We start from the raw sequence: 17,801 nt of genomic DNA on the forward strand, positions 1-17,801 counted from the left end.
CCGCTTGCGCCACCGGGCCAGCCCCGTGTGTTTTAATTTTTTAAGCCCTTTCCAACTAGCTGATTAGAGAAGAAACTCGGTAAAAGTAAATAAGAATAAACATTGAATCAACAAATGAGTTAGATAAGTTGCTTAATGCCCCCAATAAAAAGTTGAAAGCAGAATTTTCTGAACAAAATAGAACAGTTGACTCATTTTATACTCTTTGAAAGGAGAGTTATCATTGGTGCCAGATAATCTGTGATTCCATTTTTCCTGAGGTATTTCTGGGGGTGGTCTTTTAGTTCTTCAAGTTTGAAAAATCATGTCCTCCTTTCAAATACATTTTTTCTCCTTTAAAAATTTATTTTCTTTTCCTTATTCTTCACATACATAAATAATGCATAGTCATTGACAAATAACCAGTAGTACACCTCTTCCAGATCTAAAGAAAAACTAAAAGATTGTTTTGATTTCATAAAAAAATGCAGGAGATAAGCTTTTGCAAATAGTCATGGCTTCTTAAAGGCATTAAAACTCAAGCATATTTGGAAGGATTCTTTGTTAGTTATATATTGTAAACTATATGTAATATAGTAAATATTATATATTACCATGTAGTATTTATATATTTGCTCCATACTTTCATATCATATATTTAATATATATGATATGTTTTATATCATATATTTAATAATTTTTCCTTCTGGATCTCAGAGATAGTCCTACTTAACGGAACAACTAGTTGGTGAATACAAACCATAGTCTACTTTTCTTTTTCTTAAAATGTATTTTTTACAAATGCATTGAAGAGTCTACATTTAAAGCATCTAGTGTTTACACATTAAGTAAAACTTAGCTAACACTTGTCAAGTTCAGTGGTGACCTGGTGGGCCCTGTCCTCCTCAGAGCACCACGTGGCAGAGCGCACGGCCGAGAGCTACACCCTGCAGTGGCAGCGCGGGCACCTTTCCAACCGCCAGTACCTCCTGCACCTCAATAACCTGGCTGACCGCAGCTGCAACGACCTCTCCCAGTACCCGGTGTTCCCGTGGATCATCAGTGATTACTGCAGTGCAGAACTGGGTAAATGCCACAGAGCTGAATTTTTAAAGGAAAGAATAAGTTCCATGTTAGACTCATGTTGTGATATGTGAACAGATTTTATTACTAAAGATCGCCAATTTCTATTCCAAGATACTGAATAAGTGTTATATAAGTTACGTATGTTTTATATGTTTTCTCCACAGTCTCTTAATTTTTTTAATCAAAAAAAAAAAAGTACACACATACTTCTTGAAGGACATGCCCAGAAAGTATGCCTGTGATTTTAAGCCAGTGTATCATTATTACCTATAAGTACCACGTTTTGAAATAGTTGTTTTTCGCTTTGAAAATTGCATCTCAGGCTTATTATTTTTAAATTCACATTCAAAAATGTGCTTACCAAAAGTAATAACTATTTGTTATAAAACATTTAAAAAGTACTGAAATATTCAAAGAAGGAAATAAAAATCATCAATAATTACATTATTGAGAGATAACCATTTTAACTTTGTGATATTTGTACTTCTGTCTCTCAAATTATTTCAAAAGAAATGTGATTATATTATAATTTTATGTTGTAATATCTTAAATTATATATTGTGAACAATAAGTTCCTATTGACAGTTCACTACTCAAACCCTTGTACTTGAAAGAGATAACAGATTTTCAAGGAATATGATAACTTATTTCTCTGATAATATTCAAGTCCCTAGTTCTCATTATGCTTTTATCACAAACTAATAATATTCACTGTAATTCAAACTTAAAAAGTAAATCTTGGTAGAAGAATAATGGCTTTTAAAATTTGTTTATTTTTTGTTTTTTACTTGGAATATAGTCTTTTTATCAGTAGGTTTTCTTTTAAAAAATCAACATTCAGGGCATTTTCAAATAGAGTCATTACTCTTGAGTGGCTGTTGCTAACTTAAAACTCAAAAGTTCTAACATTTACAGCTATATAAATATCGGAAATACTATAATTCTAATGGATGTCTCAATTTTTAAAAAACTATTTATTTTGTGGAAATAAATATGTGCTTGTGATCAGTTCAGGAGGATAATGTTATTAAGTATAAGGTTGCTTGTTAGTTTATTTTAATTAATTTTTAAATTTTATTTATTTATATAGATTTGTCCAATCCAGGAACCTTCCGGGATCTCAGTAAGCCAGTAGGGGCCCTAAATAAGGAGCGCTTGGAGAGACTGCTGGTGCGTGGACCGAGGGTTCTGGGTTTCTGAGCATCTCCATGTGTGATGGCCTGAGTTTTTATAGTAACTGAAACTCATTTCTCCAAGACTTGGGGGAGATGTATCTGGAGTGATGGAAGGGTCTACATCATCTCTTTTCTTACTCCCCTTCTCTGCCCACTGCCTTCCCCCATGAATTTAGCTGCTTGCCATTTGCTTTTTTTGCCTAAATTCAGGAAGTAGGAGGCTGACCTGATTACAAGTTTACTGATTTATTTTCTTGAAGGTGCTCTCTGGTAAATTGCACAAGCGATGCATAAAATCCATTCTATTCAATCCAGTCCCAACGTTGTTATCACTGAGCCAAGAAAACCAAAATACTTGTCATGGGAAGGCTGTGTTTATTCACAGATTTCTTTCCCTATTTTTATCTTCTGTTCCTATTCAAGAAAGGAATTAAGGGATATAATATATCCAGGCTATGATTTCTTTTAGGCTTTTGCTACTTGAGTCAGTTATTATTTTCATAGCCAACGCTTAGCAGTATTCATTTTCCATATATTGTAGATGCGCTACCAGGAAATGCCGGAGCCCAAGTTCATGTACGGCAGTCACTACTCTTCTCCGGGTTATGTGCTGTTTTACCTTGTTCGGATTGGTGAGTCTATCATCACTCCCCAGTAAATGTTTCACGTGGATTCTTCAGTGATTCTGTGATCTCACTTAACTCTGATTTCTTTTCCGCTCTAGCACCAGAGTATATGCTGTGCCTACAGAATGGAAGATTTGATAATGCAGATAGAATGTTCAACAGGTTTGACATAAATGCCTCACTTACCATTTTTTACGCTTTCTAATTATATATGTACAATATGTTTGTTTCAAAAACCTTACATATAAACAAAAATGTAAAAAATCACTAATTGTTATATCTGTTCCTTTCAGGCTTTTTCTAGTCATATCTATGTATGAGTGTGTAAATGTGAGAACATATTGTAAATATAATTTTTGTCCTGCCTTTTGTAGCTTCGTATTAGATCTTGAAGTTTTCCCCATATTATTAGATATTCTTCAAAACAGTGATTTTTTAAATGATTGTATCGCATTCTAATGTGTGCCATAATTTAACTATTTAACTGTTTCTGTATTGTTGGCCATTTAGACTGTTTTCAACATTTCAGTATTCTAAATAATTTTGCTATGACTAGAATACAATTCCCTGTGAGAGTTTAAACAACTTTTTTTTTAAATTATAAAAGTAACATTTCCTTACCAAAAAAAATCAGAAAATATAAAGAAGAAAATAAATCTCACTTGGCGTCCCACTGCGCTGAGATAATATTCATTGTTAATCTTTTGGTCTAAGTCTTTGTAATCTTTTTCTAAGCTTTACACGTTACTTTATAATTCCTTTTTGAAATAAGCTGTTAAAACAGTTGTGCTAATTTTTCGGTGTGTAAGCACCTGCCTCCACTGGCCCTCTGATGAGGCAGTGTGTGTGCGGAGGCTCATGGCATGGACTTGCATGGACTTTCCACCTGGGTCCACGTCCTGACCCCAAGCTCACTCCCTGTGTGAGCCCGGAGAAGTCTTCTCTTCTTAAAAGGGGGATACTCATACGGGTGTTGAGAATTGTGAGTTAATGAGAGAAATGAGTTAATATCGGTAAAGTGTAGAACAAGACCTCAGTGCATAGAAAGTGCTACTGGTGCTGTTTCCATACGCTGGATTTAAAATCAGTTGAATTTTTTTCGTATTTAGTATTGCAGAAACCTGGAAAAACTGTTTGGATGGTGCAACAGATTTTAAAGAGGTAAGCATTTAAAAAAGCTAATAATTCATTCGTCGTGTGGTTTCTAACTGCTTTAAAAGATGTTTGTTGCTGTTCTTTTTTTTTTCCCTGAAAATTTCAGTTGATTCCAGAATTCTATGGTGATGATGTCAGCTTTTTAGTCAATAGTCTGAAGCTCGATTTGGGAAAGAGACAAGGAGGGCAGATGGTCGATGATGTGGAACTTCCCCCTTGGGCCCAGAGTAAGTACCACCTTGGAAGTACTGAATTATAGATTCTTTACCTAGTGGTGCAATTTAAGTATTATTAGTTATTTAGTTGCCTAGAATGTATCTAAATAAGGTGATATAAATCCTACTCCAAACCAGAAGTGTTCTATGACTCTGTGCTATAAAGACATGGGTGTGTATTTGAGAGACCTAAGTGTTGTGAAGATGTTCTTGCTCCTCCTGCCCCCCAATTTATATTTTACATGATGCGGGGGAACTTCATTAAGAAATATGTTTCTCTTGCCTATCCTAGAAGTACATATGAATAGACAAGTGCAAGACAATAAAATGGAAACTCTGATGTTTTGGTGGATCTAATCTAATAGGTCCTGAGGACTTTCTCCAGAAGAGCCAAGATGCGTTGGAAAGCAATTATGTGTCAGAGCACCTTCACGAGTGGATTGATCTGATATTTGGCTACAAGCAAAAAGGGAGTGATGCTGTTGGGGCCCATAATGGTATGTAATAGTCAGTGACATTCCATTTAGCATTTGATGAAAACGAAAGCAAACCAAAAAAAAAATGAGGCCAGAGCCATCAAGGATATTTCTTGAGCAGAAGCGTCTTATATCAGCAAGTAGTGCCAATGGCTCAGTGACCCCGGACTGGGTACTGACTGACAGAGGAGGAAGTGCTTCTGCCTAAAGAACACCTACTTCTCCACGAGCCCCAGAGGTCTTTTTCTAAAGTGTTCTAGTTTTAGCATGTACTCTCCGTCCCGTTCAATAATTTCAATTAAAACTCAGTCCGAATGTGATAGGATAGCAACCTCAGTTCCTGAGAAGGCATGCAGAGCCTCTTCCTAATCGCGCAGAAAGAAACCAGCGGCAGTACACCTCCTGTTCACTTTCAGTGCTTACCTGCCTCCAGGTTCTCAGTGTTGATTCAAGGAAGTGGAGCTGGCTGTCCAGGCCTGATTTCTCACAGGGCAGTGCAGAGTGATGTGTGCTTCCCGTAGGGGAAAATCATGCTGACCAAGAAATCCCGAGATAACAGGTTGTCTAACCTGCCAATGAGGTTTGTGCTCAGCACAAGATAATCATTCAAATTGAAATTTACTGCAGTTGGATATTATTAGTCTGTTTTACAAAGTGAAAATAAATTTGTTTGAATAAAAGTTTGACGTTGTCGAGTTTTTAAAATTCTGAACAGAGTGTATATTGTAACTAAACAGCACATCTTTCAAGAGTGTTTTCATCTCTTTTTTCAGTATTTCATCCCCTGACCTATGAAGGAGGTGTAGACTTGAACAGGTACTTACATGTCTATAAGGAGTTCCTACTTGAGTTATAAAATACCTCTTTATCTAAATGGTTAATGCAGTTACTTGATAATATTAAGGCATGGAAAATTTACAGTGAATTATATCTTGCTTTCACCATCATGTAAGTTACTGAGCCTCAGAAAATTACATGAAGATCTATGATAAGCTTTAGACAATCCTGGCTCATAGATGTTATCACTATTTGAGGGTTAATCTCTCTCTTATTGATCTCCTACTATTTGAAATTTGTGCTTTCAAGGAATTTGAACCTAGTGGTTCACTACATTATTTGTGTTTTTTCCTAAAGCATCGAGGATCCTGATGAGAAAGTAGCCATGCTCACCCAAATCTTGGAATTTGGGCAGACACCCAAGCAGCTCTTTGTGACGCCGCATCCTCGAAGGATCACCTCAAAGTTTAAAAGTTTGTTCCAAACCTCCAGTTGTAATGCTTCCACAGCAGATTCTCCAGGTAAATTTTTTAAAGAGAATAAATGTGAGCACCGTTTATTTCTCTTTTGTGATTACCATGTGTTTGAAGATTCTGAAGAGGAGGTGAGACATGAACCCTTAAAGATGATTGTGTTTCCTGTCTTATTGCGGTTCTCCTGAGGAAAAAAGACAAGCAAACCTGTTTTTGCTGTTGTTCTCTTTGTTTTTAACTATTGACTTTAAAGGAAATCAAATCACTTTTGTTTTCCGGTAATTGAATGTGAGACTTGGCAGTGTTTTTGTTGTTATCGTTCTCTTTCTGTTCTTTGGTTTTCCAAGCTGGTGTTTGGTGCTTAGCTGTTCACTTTTCCATACTGATATGTCCTGGCCAGTCACCATAGCCCTACTCTCTCCCAGACTCGACTTCCTCCATCCCTCACTCTCCTCTTCCAGCCCCACATACAGATCTTGAATTCAAGGTGTTCTGTTTTTTTTTTTTTAATTGATTCTATTTTCTTATTCAATCATTTGACAATGTTTACAGAGGATCTGTTCTGTGTCAGGCATAAGCTAGGTGCTAAAATATCCTTGACCTTGGTTTCGTGTCTAGTGTTTGGAAAGGGGGGAAAGAATACTCACCTCATCTAATTATCCATGTTTTGCGTTTCACATGAGACAGCCTCAAACCTACAGGCTCACGGAAGGAGTTTGACACTAGATGGAACCTTGGGAGCAAAATTGCCTGATTTCTTATTATCTCCAGTTCTACTGTCTGGTCCAGGCACAGTCAGGCTTCTTAGGCACACACAGCTGAGCAGCCTCAAGCACAGAGGACTAGCTCCTGGAGTCCTGTGACCTGGGGCTAGCTGGGAGTGCTCTGCAAGAGACAGTGCCCCACAGAGTTAAGTCCTAAAGATCATAGGATTGTCTTGTGATGCCTCTTAAACTCATGCTCTGCTTAGTCACCAGGCCCGCACCACTGTCTTGTGACTATTTTAAAAGGGTAATTGTTCCAGCCTTTCTTAATACAGAAATGAGGGGATTACTTAGCTAGTCCTGTCTGGGAGCATTTGAAGTAATTGATTTCATCTCTGCTTCCTCCCCCCAAAACCGGAACAAAATTGCAGGTTTCTTAGGGACTTGTCGGGGTTTTGCAGAGGTTACTGACAAGGAAGCGGTTGCTAAGTCTTGTATTTCCTGAAGTTTCTAAGTTAGGGGCTGAGTGAAAACTGCAAACACTGGTAAAAGTATGAAAAGACTCCAGTGTTCAAAGATACTTTTTAATCTTTCTCCAAATGATTTTTATTTTATTTAGATTATACACCTTACTGTTTTTCCTTGACTGACATGAGCTGTCTAACAAATGCATTTCAAAGCAGTTATGTTTTGGTGGGGTATTTTGTTTTCTTGGTTGTTTGATTTTAGAATATATTGTGACTGATACTTGTTGTCTCTGAAGCTTGTTAGTAATTTGGGTGACTCATCTAGCACCGATTTGCTGTAGTCTCTCCAGGTGAAGAGTCTTTTGAAGACCTGACTGAAGAAAGCAAAACACTGGCCTGGAATAACATCACCAAACTGCAGCTACATGAGCAACATAAAATCCACAAAGAGTAAGAGTGTCCCTGTGCCGTCCTCGCAGAAGTTGGGGTCTTGGCCTGGGGTGAAGCTGTTTTAAGCTGAGTCGGGAGGAGTTCTCGTTCAATATTGTCTTGATCGTCTTTATCTCCCAAAATTTCTATAGTGATGAGCTACTGAGGTCAATGTGGCAAGGGAAAGTCTGGCGCAAAATAGATTTGTGTTGGCCCACCACGCTGTCATGTCTGCAGTTGGTCATTCTAGGGCATGAGATGGGGTCTCAGACAGCAGGTGGTGTTGTGCCTCTCAAAGTGGGGTACACAGCCCCTCCAGTCTTTGATGGTGTGAAGCTGTGGGAGAAACATGGTGTATCTTTCCCACGTGTTGAATTTACTGATATAGTAGGGGAAAATGTATCTTTTTAGAAAATGATAACAAACATGTATATGTATCTGTATGTAGAGAGAGGGTACATTGCAAAGTTGAGAGGAATTTTAAAAATAATACTATACTTCTAAGAAATTGGTCTTGCTGTTGGACCCAGAGGAGTAATGAGTGTTCACTGTCTTCTGCCATTAAGGACATTCATGTCTTTTGGTAGAAAGGCTTGAGAAGCACTGACCTCGCCTGACCCCTCCTATACAGATAAGAAAGCCCAGGCCCGGGGGTGAGCTGTGCTGCTCCGTGGCCATAGACATCCTGTCTGACATTTGGTATCCTGTCCACCACTGGTCATGGCTGGAACTGAACATGCCCGTCTACTGTAGGTTGATGGCTCCAAATCAGAGCACAGCCTCCTGAAGAGAAATACGTAGTTCTGCCTTCTTCATTATAACAGTGGCTTTTCTGTTCTCAACTTCTCTAAATGGCGTGTAGAAAGGGGCCTTGTAATCGAAGGCAGTGAAGACATGAATGAACCTTTAAGAGGATATGAGGATATGCTAGAACCAGACAGTGGTATCATCACTGAGCAGATGCTAAGTAAATTCGATTCAGTAATGAAGCAAAAGCAAGTGAAGTGATTGTGAAGGGGAGTTTCACTAATTTTGGTGGTGGTCAAATAAGGGGGAATTGGAGAAGCATTACTAGTTTTCCAATTGTCAGAAATAAGTTAAACTTGGAGTATGGCAGCCAGGGAAGCTAAGAGTGGGAGAGTTTTCCAAACACAAGTATTGCCAAAACAAAAGTAGAAGTTGCCAAGCGATGATTTGATAATGGCAGGTATAATGTGGGACATACCCATGTGAAGAAAAAATTACAGAAACTTGCTAGGACTCATGTCACGGTTGATAGTGATTTATAAAACTTTGTTTTTAAACAGGGCAGTTACTGGTATAGCGGTCTCTCGCAATGGGTCTTCAGTCTTTACAACCTCACAAGGTATGATTTCCTACCTGAAAAGTGGTTTACTTAGGATCGTAAAGTGTCCAAGCTTCTTAACTCTTGGTCAAGGACTGTACTTGTGTGTGCTGCCGCCACATAAAATAATTTTTGAGCAATTAATTTGTGGTACATTACATCAAATTTTATTGTAGTTTGCCAAAAACGATAATGAAAAATGTCTTTCTGTTGCTAATTAGGTTTCCTAAAATTTAAGGGACAGGGCGAGAAGAGCTTATTTCCCATCTCCTTGCTTACTGGGGCCTTTGCCTCCGTGGGAGGCGTGTCTGCCTGCTGCGGGCAGTCCACCATGAGCAGAGAGCGGGAAGGGCAGCGGCGCTGCTGTGTCTGCCACAGGGCATCTCAGGCCTGGAGCGTTTCAACACGTGGAAATGCAGACTTGCTATTAAATTTTTCATTGTTGTCACTCAGTGTATATTTCAGGGTGTTTATTGTAGGATTTACCTCGAAATCGAATTCATACATTGTTAATGTGCTTATACATTATCAAAATTATGAAAAACCCCTGCAGTGGCTAGTTGATATGCCTTATAACTATATTTTAATGACACATTAGAATTTGACTATTTTGATCTTAAAAAAGGACCAAGCGAGGAGCACCTCTTGCTATACACACCATTCCTCTTCCTGGCGGCCTGCACAATATGTAGTTAATTAAAGCATGGCTTGTCCCTGGTATGTTCCAAGTGTGGTGACGGGCACTTTGGAAGGCATAAGATGAAAGGGTAACCTCTGAGCGATCTGCTTAGGTTTAAGACAACTGGTTTTGACAGAGTCGGTAGCTGACTGGTTTTGAGGCTACTTGTTCTTTAGTCTTTATATTTTTCACCCATTAAGTTAAGAAATAAACACCTCCAGGTGAATCAGAGTTACTAAGATTCTGTAATCATGGCTTACCATCTGTGGCGTGTCATTCCTGTCTCTTTCGAATATGATCTCAGATTTCATAGAACAGAATTTTCCACAAAGCATAGAAAATGATTTTATCGTAGACCAAAGGAAGTTAACATGCAGTGCACACACTGGGCCGTGTTGCGGTCACCGAGACGAAGCTCTGAGAGAAGGAAGCAATCTGTGTTTTGCCAGGATTCCTACCTGCTGAGTCTGTCAGCATTATAACACGAGACAAAATGCTTTATTCTCAAGCAAAGCCCGTTCTTAGCTGGATTTGTCTGACATGGTTTGTTAAATCCTTCAGTTCATTGTGCTTTGTGACCTTGTAAACCATGAGTTTTAGGAACGTCAAGGCTTTAAGCCTCTGAGGGTTATTAGGCATCATATCGCTTCAGATAAAGGGGAGAGAGGTGTTTTTTTAAATCAAAAGCTTTTGTTTTTTCTGTTTGTTTCTTCTTGCTCTTAATAACTCTTATTACTGATTTATGTGTATCCTGATCATCACCCCAAAGTTAATTTCCTCCTCACATAGGCAGTGTGTGTTTAGGTATGTGGGCATTCACGGAGACCTGCCCCCTATGAGACCAGCGCTCAGAGCAGTCTTCAACAGGATCACCTCTAGGATGGGGAGGGCATCTTTGATTTGGAGAAAAGCATCTTTACACACCTGGCTGGCTTATGATGTTCTGTCGGAATGCCCCACATTAATAAGCTTAAGCAGGCTTTGTGGTGAATCTGAGTATTGTCTAATAGAAAGGGCAGTCTTTAGACTCAAAAGCAAGGTTGGGAAGACTCTCTGGGTTAATTATACCCCTCAGGGAAAAGTTAGGTGATAATATGTTCCTTCCCCTGTTTGTGTTTTCAAGCTAGTGCTGGAGAATGTTTTATTTAGACTCATGTTTATAAAGTCTCAGGACTTATGTGTGTGGATGTTGCAAAAATTAACAAAAATGTTAAATTTTACTATGCAGAAGAAATTATTTAAAGCTCATTCTGACTTTTATTTGTCATGTATGTTTACAAATCGGGAAATATATTGTTACATATTTCAAATATGGGATGTTTGGAGCACATTGTAATTTGCGAGTGTTGGTTTTGGTACACTTTTAAAGCTTCTGTTAGGCAAGGAAATTAAAAGGTTGGACATTTTAATCCCTACTTTATTATTCTTTAGAAGTTAGTGATTCTTTCATAAATGCTAATTCAGTACAAGGGTATCACACCATAATTGGGCTATTTCTTAAAAAAAAAATTATATTTCCAAGATCTTTTTGTTTTCTTTATTATTAAAATTGCTATTTTATTCCTCTTTAACTTTTAGCTTATCGGTTATTAGGCTTAGCTCTGCTTTCAGTCATGCTGACATGTCAACGGTGTGCTGTGTCTATACTGGGTTTTACATTGATTTCCTTGTCATGGAGTTACGGATCATAGCATCTCGATGTCGGATGAGGCCTTAGATCAGCTGCCCCCTTCGCCACCCCCTTCTCCACAGGAGTAACTGCCTGCTGGCCTCGGGAACAGAGGTCATCTGTAAGGTCGTCTTGGTCGTCTGTAAGGGTCAGGAAATCTTTCTGACATGTTTGCTTTTTCATTATTAAATTAGACTCCACCTTGAAGATGTTTTCTAAGGAATCCAAAATGCTACAAAGAAGTATATCATTTTCAAATATGGTGAGTTCGTTTTAGTTTTAAATCAGTGTTAGGATAGAAATTCATGTAGCAGTTTGTTTTATACACACACAGATAATGACATTTCGTTTCTCCCACAACAGTTGGGTTTATTCCTGTGTGGTATCTACAGAATACCTTAGTTAGATTACTTCTAAATTAAATTAAAAATGTTTTCAGGTTGCCACTTTCTCATAACATTGTGATTTCATTTGTAGCCTAAAAAACTTGAAGTGCTACCCAGTAGAATTCTCCTTTATAAATCTTTCCTTTCTTGGAACTGTCAGACTAAATGTTTATGTGCTACTTAAATAATTTATGTATTTCTGAGTTGATAGGATATCTAGTACTAGAAAACTAATTCTTCTGAAAAAACACATTTTATTGTTAATGTAAATCATCTAGAAGATTTTGAAATTCCCTAAAGAATTTTGAAAGTTTTCCTTACCCGCATAAGTCTGTAAACCAGAGAGGATATTCGCATTCTTGAGGATAATCCCCAGCCCGCCCTCCCCCCAGGATTTATGCCAGGGTTAGTGGGAGGGCCTCCAGCCCAGGGCAGGGAGGGCATCCGGAGCCCCGGAGAGTCCCTGAGGCTTAGATCCTCAAACACTTGACATGCTTCGACTTACTTTCCTACATTTGGGAGGAAACTAGGCATCTGGAATTAGCCAGTTGAAAAAGAACTTTGTAAATATGAGAAAGGCCAACATAAACAGAATTTTAGCATTAATTTTGGGAGAAATTTATAAGATAGTTTTATTATGTTAGGGATTTACTAATTATTATAAATTATTAATGTGGAATCATTTGTATTTCAGGCTTTATCATCTTGTTTACTTTTACCAGGAGACGCCACTGTCATAAGTTCTTCATGGGATAATAATGTGTATGTATCTGTACATGCTCCTTTGTAATTCCACAGTATAGGTACCGTTGCGAATGTGGGGCAGGAAAGGATAGAATCTTCCATTGGCAGGACGCTGTGTTGTTTTCAAAATGGAACAAATGTTAGATGAGGATAGTACTGTTGGATTTGAATATGATTATTTAAATCTAATAATTTCTCCAAGTGGACTCTATTTTTCTCTAAGTTTTAAACTGAGGTGAAAACACAGATGAGCCAGAACTAAAAATTCTAGTTTTAAATTCACATTGTGAGTATTTTGGTTTAATAACATGAGAACAAGTAATTTTAATTCTAGTGGGCCTTAGTAAGTGTAGAATTAAACAATATAATATTTCTTGAATATGTGTTTAAGAGTCTTAAAATTAAGCTGGAATGCTGTTTTAATAGTTCTCATTATCTTTTATTAGCTATTTTTATTCCATAGCATTTGGAAGATGCCAGGACACATTAATGGGACATGATGATGCTGTTAGTAAGATCTGTTGGCATGACAACAGGCTGTATTCTGCATCGTGGGACTCTACAGTGAAGGTTTATATATAACTTCTAACTTAAAATGTTTGGACAATGCAAATATTATAAACCATTCAACTACCTGTTGTTAATGTGTTCAGTCGCTTCGCTGGGTTTCACAAAGTGTGTAAGTGATATATAAGGATATTGAATGTTATTTCCCATGTTTTTTTTTTGTTTTTTGTTTTTGTTTTTTTGTGAGGAAGATCAGCCCTGAGCTAACATCCTTGCTAATCCTCCTCTTTTTGCTGAGGAAGACCGGCTCTCAGCTAACATCTATTGCCAATCCTCTTCCTTTTTTTCCCCAAAGCCCCAGTAGTTAGTTGTACATCATAGTTGCACATCCTTCTAGTTGCTGTATGTGGGACGCTGTCTCAGCATGGCCGGAGAAGTGGTGCGTCGGTGTGCTCCCGGGATCCGAACCCGGGCCGCCAGTAGCGGAGTGTGCGCACTTAACCGCTAAGCCACGGGGCCGGTCCCCTCCCGTGTTTTTTTAATGTCTGCACTTCCGAATATAACAGGAAATTTTTATGATTTTTGTACTGTGTTCACCTGGGGGTTGAGTGATCTAGTTTCACTAGACAGCAGATTATAGAGAAATACAGTGGCAGTCCCTCTTATTAACACAGTTGGAACTAGCAGTTGATCAGTTAATCAGAAAATGTCAAGTTAAAGTGGGGAATTGTTAGAAAAGTGATGCGTTTTATTTAAAGTTACAACATATGAATGCACATTCATTCACCATCCTATTGATGTAGGACCACACTCGGCCTTTTCGACTCCTACACAGCTTTCTTCCATAAACCATACCAGCATTCATCATCTTTGTTTGCAAGTTTGCCTTTATGTGAAAAGAAAGCAAGAACCTAGAATTCCTTCAACCGTATTTCAGGATTTTCCCCCCATTCTTGTAGATAAGTTTTCTTGCCTACACCTAGTTTTTGTAATTTTGAGTCCTCTCAAAACATTAATAGACACTACAACACTTTTTTTTTTTTTTCCTGAGGAAGATTGGCCCTGAGCTAACATCTGTGCCAGTCTTCCTCTTTTTGTATGTGGGTCATCACCACAGCATGGCTGACAAGTGGTCTAGGTCTGCACCCGGGATCCAAACCCACGAACTTGGGCAGCCGAAGCAGAGCGTGCCAAACTTAACCACTACACTTCTGCACTCATATTTCCTTATGTCACACAATACTTAAATCACATAATTACAACAGCAAGTGCAGGCAGTGGACACAGACACAGGTAGAAACAGTCGAGTCTCGGTAGGCACATGGTGGTGGGAATAAAAGTACAGTTGCTGTGGGAGAGGAACCAGAAGCAGCACGCAGCTTCATTTTGTTGGAAAGTATGTTAAGTGGAACTTGGTTAGTCAAGAGAATTTTTCCTGAACGCATTAGAAATGCTTTTTTTTTTTTTTTTTTTGAGGAAGATCAGCCCTGAGCTAACGTCCATGCCAATCCTCCTCTTTTTGCTGAGGAAGACTGGCACTGAGCTAACTCTATTACCAATCCTCCTCCTCTTTTCCCTTTTTCTCCCCAAAGCCCCAGTAGACAGCTGTATGTCATAGCTGCACATCCTTCTAGTTGCTGCATGTGGGGCCTCAGCATGGCCAGACAAGCAGTGCGTCGGTGCACACCCGGATCTAAACCCGGGCTGCCAGTAGCGGAGCGTGCACACTTAACCACTAAGCCACGGGGCCGGCCCCTGGAAATGCTTTTATATTAAATGTTTGCAAATACCTTCTGCAATATGTTCCGTCCTAGGTGTGGTCTGGTGTTCCTGCAGAAATGACAGGCACCAAGAGACACCAGTTTGACATGCTGGCCGAGCTGGAACACGACGTCAGTGTGAGTACTGGCCACAAAGCCGTGCACAGCTGAGCTTAAGAGTCTAGGCGTGGCGGAGACTCTTGGTTTTACTTGTGTGTTTATGATCTTGTGCTGTGTTCTAGTTTGCTTATTGGAGGAGATCATAGGCTAACTCTGTTCTTTTCTGAGTTGACTGGGTTTCCAAGTCTACTTTGTCTTTTTCTCTCCAGTCTTTTTGCTGTTTCCCTGAGAATCAGCTACCATCTAATTATATTTCCAAAATATCAATTTCTGAGCATGACATTGAATATTTGGGTACCCTCAAACTATCTGAGGCAAGGTGTGACCCATCGTCTTTCATGTTTTCTGACACAGGTGGAAGGGACTGTGTGTCTAGGATGACTCCCATCCCACAGCTGAGGACACTGACCTGGTATCTGGGATGGCCCAAGTGCACACAGCCTGGGCAGGACCGAGGCTGGCACCCTGTGCTTTTCACTTGCTCTGTTTCCCCCGGGTCACACTGCTGCATCTTATGCTGTAGCTTACGGTGCTGCCTGTTCTCTGAGGTCCTGAATTGATACCTGATTGGCATGGTTGACAGATTAACTGAGGTTGAGAAATAGTTATTCAGTATGTAATTCAAGATGGGTGTGCAAGTATAACCTTGAGAGATCCCACACCTCCCCCAAGTCCCTCCAATAATCATGGTTCAGCTGTGCTTCAGGCAGCTTGGCACCTGCCACAGTTTATTATTCATGGAGCTATCTTTCTAAGCCTGTCAATTTTAGGCTATTTTAAAACAGCGTTACATTTACCCTAGCCATACTTCATTTTATTCATTTTTTCATACTTCATTTTATTTAGCATATGAAGAATTTCATTTTTAAATGAAGTATCATTCAATAGGTGATGTTGAAATACACCTGCATTAGCTACACCAGTACACTGTACAATAGAGTTTAATCTGTATCATTATGTCTACATATTTGAATCGGCCTAGGGAAACATGGCTAATTACCATAATTGTAAATGGAGTATTTATGTGTTTTCTCCCCTTAGGTAGATACAATCAGTTTAAATGCTGCAAGCACACTGTTGGTTTCAGGCACCAAAGAAGGCACGGTGAATATCTGGGACCTCACTACGGCCACCATATTGCACCAGATTCCATGCCATTCAGGGACTGTATGTGATACTGCTTTTAGCCCAGGTAAGTATTGTCCTTTTTAATACAGATGATACCAGAGGAACTGGAGTTATTATTTTGAAATAAATACTAAGAATGTAAAAAGGAAAACACTGTTTGCTGATAAAAGGTTTTGCCTATAGCTGAGGCTGCTTCACGGCAGAATACAGTGTACGTGTGGCGCTCGCACCTAGTAGAAAAGCCGTATTGGATATTGTTCTTAATTCCTCAACTCACTAGAAAAATTAATTTATAAGATGTAAATGAACTCACACCAAAAGGTCATCAGCCCAGTGTCTTAGAAACAGAAGCATTACAAGGAGAGAACAGTCATTGGTTAAGTACAATAAGTGGCTCAAGGAAAATGAAAGTGAATATTAGGCCACTGGATTCAGAAATAAAATCTCAGAATAATGCAACCCACACTTCTGAAGCTGTAAGCTGTATCTGTTTCACCTCGTGTTATAGACAGCCGCCATGTCCTCAGCACGGGAGAAGATGGCTGTCTGAATGTCACAGATGTGCAGACAGGAATGCTCATCTCTTCTATGACCTCAGATCAGCCCCAGAGGTATGTTTTCTTGAGTTACTAGTGGTAAAGACATTTACAAACAAGTTCATGATCATTATCATTTGGGCTTGCGTTGGCCAGTGGAATACAGCCCTTCTTTCATGATGAATGATGAAATGGACTATTTCTAAATCATTCTTGCAGGTGCTTTATTTGGGATGGAAATTCTGTTTTATCTGGAAGTCAGTCTGGTGAACTGCTTGTTTGGGACCTCCTTGGAGGAAAAATCAGTGAGAGAATACAGGGCCACACAGGTAAGCAGTTGTGCAGTTGACTTGACCTTTCTTCGTAAAATACTGAACTCAAACTTGCCTTTCCCATCAGGGAACATATTCTTCTCAGGGAGAAAACTACCCCATGTGCCCTCTGTGCTGTAAACATCCCCCTCCAGCATCCTGGTTGGCTGGGTGATCTGCATGTCTTGGGTCCTTTAGGATTTAGATTTATGTTTACAGACATTTGATTCTAAAAAGGAAGTTTTTATATTGACTTCCACGTGGAGAATTAAAAACCAAAAGCTGGAATAGCTTTCCTTTTTTTTTTAATATATGCATAGTTAAAAAAAAAACAGCAGAAACAATAACAAAAGTAATGAATTACAATGAAAACTAAGTCTTACTCCCACTACTGACTCCTACCTGCCAGTTCTCCTCCTTGGGGGACCTTTTTCCAGGTCCTGCATGTCTCTCCTACTATTGAGGTGTGTTTGCATGTGTATATAAGTATTCTACTTGTTGTTTTCACTTAGTAGTATCTCTTGGAGGTGCACTATATTTGCATGTTTTCCTTCTGATCATTTGGAGGATTTATGGTTTTTAACTCTTCCATTATCTCTGGTTATAAGTATTTATTGACTTCCCACTGTGAGCAGTAACTTCCCACCTTCATTCTCTCCCCTCTGAAACTCAGTTTTGTATCTTTATTTCTTCTTAACGTTATACATTAAAGTGACACATGTCTATGCCTCTTTTCTCAACTTACTAGCTTTAAATAACATTTTGACTCCTTCCCATAGATATGGAAGTAAATCAGCAAACTTACCAATTCCCCACCTTCTCCCTGTCATCTCTTTCCTGACTTTTGTTCCTTGTAGGTATATATAATTATATTCTGTTCTGTATCCATAATTCCCAGTTGTTGTAACTTGAGCTTACATTTAAATGGTTTCTTATTCCTCACAAGTTCCTTGTACTAAGCAGTTTTTAATTTACAGAAAGGTTTTATTACAGGATGAGACAAGACAACGTAGTCCTTATTAGCATATCTCTGGGGGCCTCCTGGTCAACTTAC

At 38.9% G+C, this 17,801-nt stretch overlaps 1 protein-coding gene across 2 annotated transcripts in view; it reads left to right on the plus strand.

The window, feature by feature from the left end:
* The window catches only part of NSMAF (neutral sphingomyelinase activation associated factor), a 60,823-nt gene that overhangs the window by 42,269 nt on the left and 753 nt on the right, over window positions 1-17,801 (plus strand). For both annotated transcript variants that reach the window (XM_087420533.1, XM_087420534.1), the window contains exons 13-30: window positions 889-1,065; window positions 2,156-2,235; window positions 2,782-2,872; window positions 2,965-3,028; window positions 3,976-4,027; window positions 4,128-4,248; window positions 4,602-4,733; window positions 5,486-5,528; window positions 5,847-6,010; window positions 7,475-7,583; window positions 8,870-8,928; window positions 11,450-11,517; window positions 12,336-12,403; window positions 12,832-12,955; window positions 14,707-14,790; window positions 15,814-15,964; window positions 16,409-16,511; window positions 16,656-16,765. In XM_087420533.1, the coding sequence (XP_087276659.1) occupies window positions 889-1,065; window positions 2,156-2,235; window positions 2,782-2,872; window positions 2,965-3,028; window positions 3,976-4,027; window positions 4,128-4,248; window positions 4,602-4,733; window positions 5,486-5,528; window positions 5,847-6,010; window positions 7,475-7,583; window positions 8,870-8,928; window positions 11,450-11,517; window positions 12,336-12,403; window positions 12,832-12,955; window positions 14,707-14,790; window positions 15,814-15,964; window positions 16,409-16,511; window positions 16,656-16,765 (1,800 nt within the window). The remainder of the gene's footprint in view (window positions 1-888; window positions 1,066-2,155; window positions 2,236-2,781; window positions 2,873-2,964; window positions 3,029-3,975; window positions 4,028-4,127; window positions 4,249-4,601; window positions 4,734-5,485; window positions 5,529-5,846; window positions 6,011-7,474; window positions 7,584-8,869; window positions 8,929-11,449; window positions 11,518-12,335; window positions 12,404-12,831; window positions 12,956-14,706; window positions 14,791-15,813; window positions 15,965-16,408; window positions 16,512-16,655; window positions 16,766-17,801) is intronic.

This window comes from Ceratotherium simum, chromosome 31, assembly GCF_057802395.1.
Source record: "Ceratotherium simum simum isolate JZ-2026a chromosome 31, ASM5780239v1, whole genome shotgun sequence".
Taxonomy (NCBI): Eukaryota; Metazoa; Chordata; class Mammalia; order Perissodactyla; family Rhinocerotidae; genus Ceratotherium; species Ceratotherium simum.